At 43.7% G+C, this 16524-nt stretch overlaps 1 protein-coding gene across 1 annotated transcript; it reads left to right on the top strand.

The window, feature by feature from the left end:
* The first annotated feature begins 5558 nt into the window (after positions 1-5558).
* LOC126203722 (uncharacterized) lies at positions 5559-15645 on the top strand. The gene is made up of 2 exons (XM_049938095.1): positions 5559-5714; positions 15289-15645. The coding sequence occupies exons 1-2, from the start codon at positions 5608-5610 to the stop codon at positions 15506-15508; spliced, it is 327 nt and encodes a 108-aa protein (XP_049794052.1). The 5' UTR covers positions 5559-5607; the 3' UTR covers positions 15509-15645.
* Positions 15646-16524: the final 879 nt, after the last annotated feature.

Below are 16524 nucleotides of genomic sequence, written 5' to 3'. Positions count from 1 at the left end.
TCCCCCTTTACATACTGCATTACCCTTTCAATATCCTCATACACTTTCTCTATCTGTTCATCTTCAGCTTGCGACGTCGGCATGTATACCTGAACTATCGTTGTCGGTGTTGGTGTGCTGTCGATTCTGAATAGAACAACCCGGTCACTGAACTGTTCACAGTAACACACCCTCTGACCTACCTTCCTATTCATAACGAATCCTACACCTGTTATACCATTTTCTGCTGCTGTTGATATTACCCGATACTCATCTGACCAGAAATCCTTGTCTTCCTTCCACTTCACTTCACTGACCCCTACTATATCTAGATTGAGCCTTTGCATTTCCCTTTTCAGATTTTCTAGTTTCCCTATCACGTTCAAGCTTCTGACATTCCACGCCCCGACTCGTAGAACGTTATCCTTTCGTTGATTATTCAATCTTTTTCTCATGGTAACCCCCCCCCCCCCCTTGGCAGTCCCCTCCTGGAGATCCGAATGGGGGACTATTCCGGAATCTTTTGCCAACGGAGAGATCATCATGACACTTCTTCAATTACAGGCCACATGTCCTGTGGATACACGTTACGTGTCTTTAATGCAGTGGTTTCCATTGCTTTCTGCATCCTCATGTCGTTGATCTTTAGGAGCAATTTCCCACCCCTAGGACAAGAGAGTGCCCTGAACCTCTATCCGCTCCTCCGCCCTCTTTGACAAGGCCGTTGGCAGAATGAGGCTGACTTCCTATGCCGGAAGTCTTCGGCCGCCAATGCTGATTATTTGTCAAAATTTAGGCAGTGGCGGGGATCGAACCCAGGACCGTAGACGTTTATGATTATGAATCAAAGGCGCTACCCCTACACCACGGGTACATTCACTACTGGCATTAAAATTGCTACATCACGAAGATGACGTGCTACAGACGCGAAATTGAACCGACAGGAAGAAGATGCTGTGATATGCAAATGATTGGCTTTTCAGAGCATTCACACAAGTTTGGGGCCGGTGGCGACACATACAACGTACTGACATGAGGAACGTTTCCAACCGATTTCTCATACACAAACAGCAGTTGACCGGCGTTGCCTGGTGGAACGTTGTTGTGATGCCTCGTGTGAGGAGGAAAAATGCGTACCATCACGTGTCCGACTTCGATAAAGGTCGGATTGTAGCCTATCACGATTTCGGTGTATCGTATTGCGACATTGCTGCTCGCGTTGCTCGAGATCCAATGACTATTGGCAGAATATGGAATCGGTGGGTTCCCGAGGGTAATACGGAACGCCTTGCTGGATCCCAACGGCCTCGTATCACTAGCAGTCAAGATGACAGGCATCTTATCCGCATGGCTGTAACGGATCGTGCAGCCACGTCTTAATCCCTGCAAGACAACAACCATCTGCACGAACAGTTCGACAACGTTTGCAGCAGCATGGACTGTCAGCTTGGAGACCATGGCTGTGATTACCCTTGACGCTGCATCACAGACAGGAGCGCCTTTGACGGTGTACTCAACGAGGAACCTGGGTGCACGAATGGCAAAACGTCAGTTTTTCGGATGAATCCAGGTTCTGTTTATAGTACCATGATGGTCGCATCCGTGTTTGGCGACATCGCGGTGAACGCACATTGGAAGCATGTATTCGTCATCGCCATACTGGCGTATCACCTGGCGTGATGGCATGGAGTACCATTGGTTACACGTCTCGCTCACCTCTTGTTCGCATTGACGGCACTTTGAAGAGTGGACGTTACATTTTAGATGTGTTACGTTCCGTGGCTCTACCATTCATTCGATCCCTGCGAAACCCTACATTTCAGCAGGATAATGCACGACCGCATGTTGCAGGTCCTGCACGGGCCTTTCTGGATACAGAAAATATTCAGCTGCTGCCCTGGCCAGCACATTCTACAGATCTCTCACCAATTGAAAACGTCTGGTCAATGGTGACCGAGCAACTGGCTCGTCACAATACGCCTGTTACTACTCTTGATGAACTGTGGTATCGTGTTGAAGCTGCATGGGCAGCTGTACCTGTACACGCCATCCAAGCTCTGTTTGACTCAATGCCCAGGCGTATCAAGGCCGTTATTACGGCCAGAGGTGGTTGTTCTGGGTACTGATTTCTCAGGATCTATGCACCCAAATTGCGTGAAAATGTAATCACATGTCAGTTCTAGTATAATTTATTTGCCCAATGAATACCAGTTTATCATCTGCATTTCTTCTGGGTGTAGCAATTTTAATGGCCAGTAGTGTAGTTAAAATTACTTACCATTTATAGTGAGACATCTCAAACATTGCAAGCACTATGAAGCTACAAAAATTAAATATTGATGCATCTAAATTGTCTGTGTAATGTATTAAAATCGTAATACAAACAAGAGGTCTACGAAAATTCAAGCAAAACTTAAATTTCATTACATGTAAGATTTCGCACAACTTTCATGCGTATTGCGGCATCATATACACCTGTTTGACATTGTAAGCACACGATTTTATGGTCACCTTTCATTGCTATAATTATGATACAAATATCGCAACAAGTATTAGAGTGATGTGTTGCCTATAACGTGCAGAAAAGTACGAGGGTCACTCCAAAAGAAATACACACCATTTTTGTAAAAATACAATTTTCATTCTGCATGTGTGAAAGTTTTACAGTGTGCAGATACATCCTTCCCGCTTGTTTTCAAACTTAGTTCAACCTGTTCCCGTGAGTGGCGCCGTCACAGCATGTCTTCAAGATGGCCGCTACACTTGACGTTCGTCAGAAGCAATGTGCCGTCATAGAATTCCTGTGCCGTGAAAACGAGACAGTGGGAAACATCCATAAGAGGTTGAAAAAGATGTATGGAGATGCTGCTGTCGATCGCAGTACAGGTAGTAGGTTGGCAAGCAGGTTACCTGATGAAAGCAGGCACGGCAATACTGAGGATTGTCCTCATAGCGGCAGGTCTCGTACTGCACACGCTCCAGTGTGCAGAGAGTTAGCGAATTGGTGACTGCTGACAGACGCATCACAGTGAACGAAGTGTCACGCTGCGTTGGGATAGGGGAAGGAAGTGTTTGCAGAATACTGAAACTGCTGGCGTTAAAAAAGGTTTGTGCCAGATGGGTTCCCAGGATTTTGACAGTGGTTCACAAAAAAACAAGAACTTTTGGAACAGTACGAGAATGGTGATGAATTTCTTGGAAGAATTGTGACTGGTGATGAAACATAGCTCCATCATTTTTCACCAGAGACGAAGAGGCAACCAATGGAATGGCATCATGCAAATTCACCCAAGAAAAAAAATACCATGTAGGTATACAGGCGCTGCTTCCAAGATGGTGTAAGGCAGTTGAGAGGGATGGAAATTATGTGGAGAAATGAAAATATTGTGCCTAAAGGATGTATCTACACACTGTAAAACCTTCAAACATGTAGAAAAAAAGATGGATATTAAAAAAAATAGTGTGCGTTTCTTTTGAAGTGACCCTCGTAGATATACTTGAACTGTAAAATTACGGGTTCACAACCGGAAATGGCACCAGGGATTCTGCAAATCCTTCATGCTACTCTAGCCGGAATATACGCTTAATACAAAGTCTTTAACCACATCATTCATGTTCGGAACTCCAATAATTAAAGCTTTAACAAAATGGCTGTATATATTATAAGGTATAGCACTTCAACACTGGCATGTGACAGCATAACACTGTCGGTTTGCAGAGATGAAAACATCGACGTCGTAATACACAGAAAACAGAGACGAAATAATGTGATTATAGCAGCAGTAGAGGTGGGGAATTACCAGTAGGAGTCGAAGTAATGAAATTATATTCCATAACAGAATAGCTGAAAAGAAAGACACGAGTCATCGTGAACACAAGGCGAATCACCTAAAATTTGCAAAAACAGGTACTGAGGAAATAGAAAATGCTATTGATGTGCGGTTTTCATAGAATGCATTGGTAGTCAGGGGCCCGTATTGCTAACCAATAAACAGATTGTAATAGGATATAGGAAGTGTATTTTTTGTGCAAACATGCAGCTTTTAAAGGAACAATATGCCTATCGACAATAACAAACTTGAAGTAGGATAAATTAGAATGTCAGTGGTGTTTGTTCAAGAATCATAGTTCGAGTTGTTTACGAGATATCGTATTTTGAAAATCCCCCCCCCCCCCACGCCCCCCCCCCCCCTCCACAACACTTGCTTGTGCCATTCAACCTGCGTAGTTGCTAGGTACGATGTTTTTATGTTTGCGTACGGTGTTCTTGCGTGTTCTTCGAGTGTGTTGCGACTTACTAGTCAGTTAGTGTGTGACAGTCCAACACAATACGTCGTGAATGGACCATGAGGTTTACCAGTGGACAAAAATCCGACATGTTCATGGTGTGTGGAGCGTGTAGGAAGAATGTAGTCCATTCTAGTCAATGTACGGCCTAAGATATCTCAATAGACGTGAATTAAAGCCTAGATGTTATATCTATTAGCCATTCAGAAGGAAAAGTGAGAGCGACATAAATCGACGAGAATTGTGATTTCTTTTCCGAGACTGAAGCTTGCAAGGTTTCTACTTTTACTGTAGTCTCTTTTTTCTTTGCAGACAAGTAGTGAGGCTACAATCTTGGTGTTTCTAGACACGCATGATTTTCTGTCAACGTGGTCTTCCTTGGATTTAAGCTTCCACAAATTCGTCATTTTTCCTCTCCACTGACTACACTCAATGGGGGTGGAATGCACAGCCGTTCTGCGGCATTGCCTTCCTGTGTGTGTAGGCGTAAGGTTTGATACCACTTCTACGAAAAAGAAAAAATAGATATCTCTAGATTTTTACTGTCTTACCTTGTTCTGCAACAAATCGTTCACTTACTACCGTACTGGACATTAGCCACTACCTCACAGGAGGAAGAAAATATGTTGGTAGATCATACATGAGATGAATACAATAGGTTCAGACTTGAGGGCTCTACACACCACCAGGTCAACTGCTTCAGGCGAAAAAAAGAAGGCAATGTTGACAAAGCTCTCAGTATTTTTAATTCTAATGTCCTCCCTCCCCATCTTCCCTTAATTCGTGCTGTGAATCTATAGAATGTTTCGTCTATCACTTAAGAATACCCTCAGCTGAATGTGCTGGTTTAACCACGCAAATTTTAACGCATGGTAGAATATTTTTTGAAATGTGCCTCGTAAATTTCAAGACTTCTCATCAGTTAAATGCCATGACTGCGAGTTGATATCAAACTTCTGCAAAATTGTCGAATTGCCTCCATGATACCGATAAGCCAAGAGGAAAATATAAAACCATCTTTCGAAACGATATGCTGTATGCAGCTCATTACACGAACTGCTGCGGTGCCTTTCCTACGGAGCTTTCCACATGTTAACGAAAATAATAAATAAAGATCTAATGAATGAGCAATCTTCAAGTTGAATATAGATCTTCGATATAACAAATGCAAAAGTACGACAGGTGTTATCTATTGCTACTGTCTACGACCATTTGTCACGGAGAGTGGCCTAATTTCCTGCTCTTTTGCCAGAAGAATGGGTCTGCAAAGTAAGCTGACGCCACAACAGACGCAGGAGTGCAGCGGAGAACACAACACGCAGGTTCTTTGTGCGACTGGAAATGCTCTACACCGCGGACGAATATAAACCGGAGCCACACATCCCGTTGTATCACTCGAGATGGCTGCCTCAACCAGAACCGTTCTCCTTCTCTGCTTGGCCTTTGCGGTAAGTCTGTTATTACACAGCATTACAGCTGAAATCCGGGTCATCAGTTTGTAAGCAAAATTTTAATTTCGAAAGGGAAGAACCAATGGAATATTCATACATATTTTCGAAATTGTGTCCATCGCTTACACAAGATAGACACGTAAAGTTGTCATCAGCACGAAATTTGATTACAACACCACAGTGCTTTAGTATGTGTGAAATCCTATGGGAATTAACTGCTAAGGTCATCAGTCCCTAAGCTTACACACTGCTTAACCTAAATTATCCTAAGGACAAACACAAACACCCCTGCCCGAGGGAGGATTCGAACCTCCACCGGGACCAGCCGCACAGTCCGAGTGCTTTAGTACTCATTGTCCTACTGGAGGTGGTATGCTGTTGCCTTCCTCTGACCTTTGGGTAACGTAGTCGATTAGTTACACTATCTGGACAAAAGTATGAGAACACTGTTAGGTGATATTAGTATGGGATGTGTCCATCGTTTGCCATTATAACGGCATGAACACTGCTAGGGACACTTCCGATGAGGTATTTGAATATATGTGGGGGAGCGACATCTCTTTCTTCAAATGGTTCAAATGGCTCTGAGCACTATGGGACTCAACTGCTGAGGTCATAAGTTCCCTATAACTTAGAACTACTTAAACCTTACTAACCTAAGGACAACACACACATCCATGCCCGAGGCAGGATTCGAACCTGCGACCGTAGCGGTCGCGCGGTTCCAGACTGTAGCGCCAGAACCGCTCGGCCACCAGCGGCCGGCATCTCTTTCTTCCTAGAGAACCGAAACCAAAGAAGAAGCTAGAGATGTTTGACGCTGGAACTGGGAGCCAATTCGACGTCCTGTTTTATCCTAAAGATACTGAGTTCAGGTCGGGATTCTGGGCAGACCATTCCAGTCGGGAAAGATGCTGCTTTGTGACAGGGTGCAACCATGAAAATCACCCCCATACCATAACATCACCCGTCCGTACTATACATGACGGCAGGTAATGTTCTTTAGGAATTCGCCAAACCCAAATCCTCTCGTCTGATAGCCACAGTGTATAGCGTGATTCATCGCTCCAAATAATTTGTTTGTAGTCGTCCACTGTCCAGAGGCATTGCTTAGTACTGACTGCAGAAATGTGTGGTTTGTGACGAGATGCTCGATCAACGTAATCCTTTCTTTTCAACTCTCTATGTAAAGCCATTGTGCTAATTGTGCTAATACAAGGTCCGGCAGAAAAACCTCCCCTTTAAGGAAAGCTAATAAAAACAAAACCAAATAAGGTAGAACAATTTTATTTATACTAAATAAAAGTACATATTATGCCATTTTAGAAAATACTCTTACTTTTTAAATAAAACATCCCTTAAATGGCTTCCTGCACTGTCGACGCACTGATTGAGTCTTTCCCTGAAGTTATTCATTACTCTTTGAGTCATTTCAGGTGGAATAGCTTCAACCTCTTGTGTAATTGCTTCTTTCAGGGCTCGTAAAGATTGTGGACGTTGTTCATAAACTTTTGCTTTTAAATAGCCCCAAAGAAAGAAATCACAGGGCGTTAAGTCCGGCGATCGTGGGGGCCAGCCAGTGTCTCCACGCAACGAGATCACATGTCCAGGAAACATTTCCTTCACCAATGCCAGTGACTGCCGCGCTGTGTGGGCTGTAGCACCATCTTGCTGGAACCACACGTTCTCTATTTCACCAAAAAGCTCCCTTAGTTGCGGTTGGAGAAAGTCGCGGAGCATGGCACAATAGCGTTCACTGTTGACGGTTAAATTCCTGTCATTTTCTTCGAAAAAGTAAGGACCGATCACTCCGGAATTGCAAACAGCACACCATACTGTTACTTTAGGGCTATGAAGTGGTCGTTGATGAAGTTCTTGGGGATTGTGTTCACACCAGTACCTGCAATTTTGGCTGTTCACTGTTCCGGCAAGGTGAAAGTGTGCTTCATCAGAAAAAATCACAATATCGTTGGGACGAATGTTCCGAAGAAGGTCTTGGCACAAACTTACACGGACACCACAGTCTCGTTCACTCAGTTCCTGCGTAGTTACAATTTTGTAAGGATGCATTTTAAGATCTCGATGCAAGATTCTTCTCACACTTCGATCAGATATCCGTAATGCTGCCGCATGCTTTTTAGCGGATCGTCGAGGAGATTGTTGAACTGAAGCTCTAACTGCATCAACATTTCCGGGGCCTGTTGCAGTCCGTGGTCGTCCAGGTGGTTTCCTTTTTAATGCGGAACCTGTCTCACGAAAGTTAGCAACCCAAGAATAAATTGTTTTCTTATCGGGAACAGGGTCCCGTCGTCCGAGCGCAAAGCGAACGTGAAAAGCACGTTGAGTATTAATAGGCGATTCGCCATTTTGAATAAAATCTTCCACTATGAAGGCACGACGTTCACCAGACCACGCCATGGCGTACACTGAAAACGGCACGTAGGCAGCTACTTAACGACGCGCCCTCCACCACTCTGCTCCTTCTACTGTCCGCTGCACGTTACTTTGTAATCGGGGAGTTTTTTATGCCGGACCCTGTAGTAGCTCTTTTTAACCCACGGATGAGTCCTTCTGCCTATTTCATTCGATTTTCAACTATGCTCTGCCATGCTAGACGATCGCTGTCCAATAGTGCATGAGGCCTGACTGCTCTTGGTTTAGCTGTTGTTCTTCCTCCGCGCTTCCACTTCATAATTGCGTCACCAATAGTCTACTTGGGCAACTTTGGAAGGGTTGAAACGTCCCTGATGGAATTGTTGTTCAAGTGACATCCAGTGACTACTCCATGTTCGATATCAGAGTGCTTGCCTGCGCTACTCATTGTGCTGTTACTGCTTCCCTCCCAACAACACAACATTCCTCGCCTCCATCTATACTACTGAATCCAACTGTCAAAACACCCTCTTTATGTAGGGGGGGGGGGGGTACGGATACTTGTGATCGGGTTGTATGATATGGGTCCCAGCGATGCATGGTGCAAGTCGGAATTTTCAAATTAGCATACACTGCCAGAGATGAAAGAAGTGATAAATGATCGAGTGTTACATGATCGATAAATGTCCTAGGCCGACTGGGAATCGACCCGAGAGCTTTGATTTCATATTCTGGTGCTTTAAATGGTTCAAATGGATCTGAGCACTATGGGACTTAACATCTGTGGTCATCAGTCCCCCAGAACTTAGAACTACTTAAACCTAACTAACCTAAGGACATCACACACATCCATGCCCGAGGCAGGATTCGAACCTGCGACCGTAGCAGTCGCGCGGTTCCGGACTGAGCGCCTAGAACCGCGAGACCACCGCGGCCGGCGGTGCTTTAAATACAAGGAGTTACGTCTGACAAATTCTTATCTGCTGCAATGAATTCAACTTAATCTCACTGTAATGTCTCAATTAGAAGAGGCGATTGCAAGCTAATAGAATTAGTAACTTCGGGGATCTACATCTACAACTACATACATACTCCGCAATCCACCATACGTTGGATGGCGGAGGGTACCTCGTACCACAACTAGCATCTTCTCTCCCTGTTCCACTCCCAAACAGAACGAGGGAAAAATGTACTGCAGTCAGCCTCAAATGCTGGTTCTCTAAATTTCCTCACTAGCGATTCACGAAAAGAACGCCTCCTTTCTTCCAGAGACTCCCACCCGAGTTCCTGAAGCATTTCCGTAACACTCGGGTGATGATCAAACCTACCAGTAACAAATTTAACAGCCCGCCTCTGAATTGCTTCTATGTCCTCCCTCAATCCGATCTGATAGGGATCCCAAACGCTCGAGCAGTACTCAAGAATATGTCGTATTAGTGTTTTATAAGCGGTCTCCTTTACAGATGAACCACATCTTCCCAAAATTCTACCAATGAACCGAAGACTACTATCCGCCTTCCCCACACATGCCATTACATGCTTGTCCCACTTCATATCGCTCTGCAATGTTACGCCCAAATATTTAATCGACGTGAATGTGTCAAGCGCTACACTACTAATGGAGTATTCAAACATTACGGGATTCTTTTTCCTATTCATCTGCATTAATTTATATTTATCTATATTTAGAGTTAGCTGCCATTCTTTTCACCAATTACAAATCCTGTCCAAGTCATCTTGTATCCTCCTACAGTCACTCAACGACGACACCTTTCCGTACACCACAGCATCATCAACAAACAGCCGCACATTGCTATCCACCTTATCCAAAAGGTCATTTATGTAGATAGAAAACAACAGCTGACCTAGCACACTTCCCTGGGGCACTCCAGATAATACCCTCGCCTCCGATGAACACTCACCATCGAGGACAACGTACTGGGTTCTATTACTTAAGAAGTCTTCGAGCCACTCACATATTTGGGAACCAATCCCATATGCTTGTTCCTTAGTCAAGAGTCTGCAGTGGGGCACCAACGCTTTCCGGAAGTCAGGGAATATGGCATCCGTCTGATACCCTTCATCCATGGTTCGCAAGATATCATGTGAAAAAAGGGCGAGTTGCGTTTCGCAGGAGCGATGCTTTCTAAAGCCGTGCTGATGCATTGACAGCAACTTCTCTGTCTCAAGGAAATTCATTATGTTCGAACTGAGAATATGTTCGAGAATCCTGCAACAAACTGATGTTAAGGATATTGGTCCGTAATTTTGAGGATCCGTCCTTCTACCCTTATTATATACAGGCGTTACCTGCGCTTTTTTCCAGTCGCTCGGGACTTTACGTTGGGCAAGAGATTCGCGATAAATGCAAGCTAAGTAAGGAGCTAATGCAGTAGAGTACTCTCTGTAAAACCGAATTGGGATCCCATCAGAACCTGGTGATTTATTTATTTTCAACCCATTCAGCTGCTTCATAACCCCAGGGATGTCTATCACTATGTCCTCCACACGGGAATCTGTACGAGACTCAAACGGCGGTATGTTTGTACGATCGTCCTGCGTGAAAGATTTCTCAAATGCTAAATTTAAAATTTCAGCTTTCGTTTTGCTGTCTTCCGTTGCCAGGCCAGTGACTGACTGGCTGGAAGCCTTCGACCCGCTTACCGATTTTACGTAAGACCAGAATTTCCCTGGGTTTTCAGCAAGATCTTTTGCTAAGGTAGTGGTTGTATGCCTCGCGCGTCGCTCTTTTTACAGCAGCACGAATCTCTACTAACTTTTGCCTGTCCTCATTCTCCCGATCTTTCATGTACCGCGAGTGCAACTATCTTTGCTTCCTGAGCATTCTCCGAATTGCGCCGTTAAACCACGGTGGGTCTTTTCCGTCCGTAACCCACTTTTTCGGCACATACTTCTCCAATGCGTGATTTACAATGTGTTTAAAATTTGCGCATAATTCTTCCACGTCCATCGCACCGGAAGTAAATGAAGTCGATTGATTTACTAAGTGGGATGCTAACAACTGCTTATCTGCTCTTTCTAGTAAGAATACTCTCTTAGCCTTCTTGACCGACTTTTTAACTTTCGTAACCATAGTCGTAATGACAACATCATGATCACTAATCCCTGCAAGCAGCTGACTGAGGAAGTATCACGTGAGGTCTGCAAGACCAGACCGGATATCTCAAAGCTAGTATCTGTTGAAATACAGGTAACCGAGCTAAGGTTCCGCTATCAAAAAATGTTCGATGACGTCCAGACGCTCATTGAGTGGCAGCGTAAACGCCCACGACGGGAAAAATAAATCCTGCAGCTATTGCTTTTTTTTGTTTCAGTACTGATGTTCCAAGGTGACACATAGGAATTTCCGCAAATGTCGGTGGTTCTCGCTCCACATGGCTGTCTGTGTAGAAACAGGGTGTTAGTCGAGACTAACATATCGATGTGGAACACGTGTGGTTTATCAAGCAGGGAAGCAGCCTCGAATAGTAGTAGTACAAAAGCTGCCTAAGCGCGTCTCGCGCAGTTTTCGGCAAAAATCGTCCTTGAATATTAAAAACCACTTTTTCTTGCTCTTAAAATGTAAAAGAGACGTTTGTGTAAATTTTGTGGAAATTTTTACAGCATAAAATTAACAATTAAATCGTTTTCTTTTAGTCTGGCCTTACTACGAAACTACTGTTCTTTACGTTTGCATAACGCTTAAGAAAGAATTTCTCTTTTATTAGAGTTATAGTAAAGCTTAAATTAATAATGTTAACGAATTATACGATTAAGCTGGTGGCTTAAAGGAGCGAGTGGATATGGAATATATTGCTTGGTGCACATGTGCTATAACTTTGTTAGGGAATTTGACATTCTTTAGCGGGTCGATAGACAGCAAATGTCGTATATCAAACTGTTCTTCTCGACTTCCTCTACACCAGTCTGTTACGTCATGAACAGTTATCGTCTACACCAACTACATGTCCCCATGTGCTGTGCTCCTCTGCTGTAAACTACCTGGTAGACTTGTTTTACCTGGTGCTGTGTATACGAGGCGACAATAAAAAGTTAACTGCAGGTGAAGTAACTTTTATTACACTCTGCGCTACACTTGAAATGACAGTGATACATGAGTTTTTCAACAGTCACCAAATATCTGCGAACAACGGCTGCAACGGTCTACCAATGGTTTAATTCCTCGACGAGAGAAATCCGCTCCTTGGTCACGGAGGCTTCCGAGAACCACTGTGTGAACGTTCTGATCGTTGGAAAATCTGATGTTCCCTGAGGCTGCTGGAGCAATGTAAATCGCAGGATTCAAAATCTAGATTTGTCGACCAGCATCATTCGCCTTTCTGCGGCTTTGGTGGAACTGTTGACACTATTTCGGTACTCCTGGACGCGACATACCACTTGGTCCGTGTACTGTCATAATTTCACGGTGACTGTGCATGCATTTAGATTTTTTGCACACAATAATCTCACTTTTCTCCGTTGTTCGGCTTTGGACCACGTCTCCAGTTTGATTACGTTTCCATATTCAGCACCTGGTGACATTTCCTCTAATATTTTGAGAACGTTCGTGAGATTAGGTCACCTCACGGTGTCTATACAGACTCTTTGCACTATAACCCACAGAGGAAGAATCCGGACGACCGCCTGCTACTGCATACAACCACAGTAAATGGTTGTTCGAGCGGGCACAATAATTCATCTTGGGATGACACGCAGACAACAAGTGTGTTTTGCATGAGAACGGCTCATCCCACTGATGTTGTGATGAGCGGTTTATACTCTGCGCATATTTTCGTGCCGTTCTGAACGCTTGTTGTTGTTGTTGTGGTCTTCAGTCCTGAGACTGGTTTGATGCAGCGCTCCATGCTACTCTATCCTGTGCAAGGTTCTTCATCTCCCAGTACCTACTACAACCTACATTCTTCTGAATCTGTTTAGTGTATTCATCTATTGGTCTCCCTCTATAATTTTTACCCTCCACGCAGCCCTCCAATACTAAAGTGGTGATCCCTTGATGCCTCAGAATATGTCCTACCAAGCGATCCCTTCTTCTAGTCAATTTGTGCCACAAATTTCTCATCTCCCCAATTCTGTTCAATACCTCCTCATTAGTTATGTGATCTACCCATCTAATCTTCAGCATTCTTCTGTAGCACCACATTTCGAAAACTTCTATTCTCTTCTTGTCTAAACTGTTTTCGTCCACGTTTCACTTCCATATATGCCTACACTCCATACAAATATTTTCAGAAAGGCCTTCCTGACACTTGAATCTACACTCGATGTTAACAAAGTTCTCTTCATCAGAAACGCTTTCCTTGCCATTGCCAGTCTACATTTTATATCCTCTCTACTTCGACCATCATCAGCTAATTTGCTTCCCAAATAGCAAAACTCATTTACTACATTAAGCGTCTCATTTCCTAATCTAATTCCCTCAGCATCACCCGATTTAATTCGACTACATTCCATTATCCTCGTTTTGCTTTTGTTTATGTGTTTATGTTTATCTTATATCCTCCTTTCAAGACACTGTCCATTCCGTTCAACTGATTTTCCAAGTCCTTTGCTGTCTCTGACAGAATTATAATGTCATCGGCGAACCTCAAACATTTTATTTCTTCTCCATGGATTTTAATTCCTACTCCGAATTTTTCTTTTGTTTCCTTTACTGCTTGCTCAGTATACAGATTGAATAACATTGGGGATAGGCTACAAACCTGTCTCACTCCCTTCCCAACCACTGCTTCCCTTTCATGCCCATCGACTCTTATAAATGCCATCTTGTTTCTGTACAACTTGTAAATAGCCTTTCGCTCCCTGTATTTGACACCTGTCACCTTCAGAATTTGAAAGTGAGTATTCCAGTCAACATTGTCAAAAGCTTTCTCTAAGTCTACAAATGCTAGAAACGTAGGTTTGCCTTTCCTTAATCTATTTTCTAATGTAAGTCGTAGGGTCAGTATTGCCGCACGTGTTCCAACATTTCTACGGAATCCAATCTGGTCTTCCCCTAGGTCGGCTTCTACCAGTTTTTCCATTCGTCTGTAAAGAATTCGTGTTAGTGTTTTGCAGCCGTGGCTTATTAAACTGATAGTTCGGTAATTTTCACATCTGTCCACAAAACATTGTCTCATAGTTGCTGACGTATGACAGCGTGCATATTCAAGCTGACACAGTCACTGTCTCCGAATTGTTTCTGTACTGTATGCAGTCTACAAAACTATGAAATGAGTTCAAATTTGTCCGCACCTAGCATTTTACTTTCATCCTGAGCACGAAAAACACACCTATGACGTAACACCACCTGCATCGTACTCCACTGTTGACACTACACATGGGGCAGGTAATGTTATCCAGGCATTAGCCAAACCCAGACTTCCCCATCGGATTGCAATAGGGCATAGCGTGATACATCACTCCAAATGACTGTATTTCCGTCATAAACTGTCCCCTAGCGTTGCTCCTTACGCCTCTTCAAGCACCGCTTTGCACTGACTACAGAAATGTGTGGCTTATGAGAATATTCTCTACCACTGTACTCCATTCTTTTTAACTCTGTACGCACAGTCATTGTCATAGCTGGAGCTTTGGTAGCACTTTGGAACTCATGGGTCATTCCCCCCTCCCGGATTTCACACTATTATTTTATAGCCATCTCCAATGCTCGATGCACCCTGTCCTTCGGTACTACTTCGTCTAATCTGAAGTCCTAAATTTCGACGTTAAATTTATCGCTAATTTTATTAGTTTCGTTTTTCATCCATTTAGTCTCAATCCCTAATCAGTGCTCAGAAGTCAGTTGATTCCATTCAGCAGGCACTGTAATTCTTACTGAGTTTCACTGAGTATACGAATTTATCAGTGGAACCTTTCATTGATATCCTTTCTTCCTGAATTTTAGTCGCACTCTTTAATCCTTCTTTTATTTCCGTCATTGATTCTACGATGTATGCATTGAACAGTAGTGGACACAGACTACATCCCTGTCCTACACCCTCTCTAATCCGAGCACTTTAGTCTTATTTCTCGCTGTATTTCGAATACCTTGCACCTTTTTACATTGTCAGACGCTTTTTTTTTTTTTTTTGGTCGACAGATTGTTTGATAACGTCTTGGTTTTTCCAAGACATTGTGGTTGGAAAATGAGAAGACGCTAGCGCTGGTTTCGGTACTGACTTGTCGCCCTTGTCTGCAGGTTGTGGCCGCGGTGGCGCAGGAGTCTGCTGACGCGCCGCCACCAGCGCTCCCTAGCGGGGGTGCCGCAAGCAACCAGGAGCCGGTGCAGCCAGTGGCAGGCGACGGAGCTGCTGGGGACCAGGCGCTGCAAGACCGCTGGGGGATATCTGCGAGCTTCCATACCGGCTGAGCAGCCTACTGCCGCGTCCAAGAAATCAGAGAGCTCTGCTTTCTTTTAAACTTTTCTATTTCTTCTACAGTTTAAACATTTAACATTATTCCTGTTCCTGTATCGAAAGGGACCTCTTCTTTTCTCAGAAACTATAAATGAACATGTGTTACAAAAGAATAAATAAATTTTAGCATTCAGAAAGGTGATACTGATTTTGTTTGTATACTGAATGTTTTACCAGTTTAACTCTTATCCTAACAAGGGAACCTCCCCATCGCACCCCCCTCAGATTTAGATATAAGTTGGCACACTGGATAGGCCTTGAAAAACTGAACACAGATCAATCGAGAAAACAGGAAGAAGTTGTGTGGAACTATGAAAAAATAAGCAAAATATACGAACTGAGTAGTCGATGCGTAACATAGGCAACATCAAGGCTGAGATTAGCTCAGCAGCGCAGTGGTCCCGTGGTTAGCGTGAGCAGCTGCGGAACGAGAGGTCCTTGGTTCAAATCTTCTCTTCATTCAAAATTTTAATTTATTTTCGCAAAGTTATGATCTGTCCGTTCGTTCATTAACGGCTCTGTTCACTGTAATAAGTTTAGTGTCTGTGTTTTGCGACCGCAACGGTAAACCGTGCGATTAGTAAACGAAAGGACGTGGCTCTCCAATGGGAACCGAAAACATTTGATCGCAGTCAACCGATTCCTCCACAGGAAAACGTGTCTGGTATATTCTATACGACACTGGTGACGGCATGTGCGTCACATGACAGGAATATGTTGTCGACCCACCTAACTTGTACACTTGGCGAATAGGTAAAAAGATTCTTCTACCTTACCCGATTTCGGTTTTCTTGTGGATGTGATAATGACTCCCAAAAAAGTGATGAAAACATAAGAGTTTGTCACATGAACTGAAAAAAATTAAATTTTTCACTAGAGGGAAGACTTGAACCAAGGACCTCTCGCTCTGCAGCTGCTCACGCTAACCACGGGACCACGACGCTCCTAATTCTGCATTATCCTTGATGTTCCCTATCTTGCACATGGGCTACTCAGTTTGTATATTTTGGTTATTTTTT

The sequence above is a fragment of the Schistocerca nitens genome, chromosome 9, assembly GCF_023898315.1.
Source record: "Schistocerca nitens isolate TAMUIC-IGC-003100 chromosome 9, iqSchNite1.1, whole genome shotgun sequence".
Taxonomy (NCBI): Eukaryota; Metazoa; Arthropoda; class Insecta; order Orthoptera; family Acrididae; genus Schistocerca; species Schistocerca nitens.
This window is presented reverse-complemented; position numbering and strand designations above follow the sequence as displayed.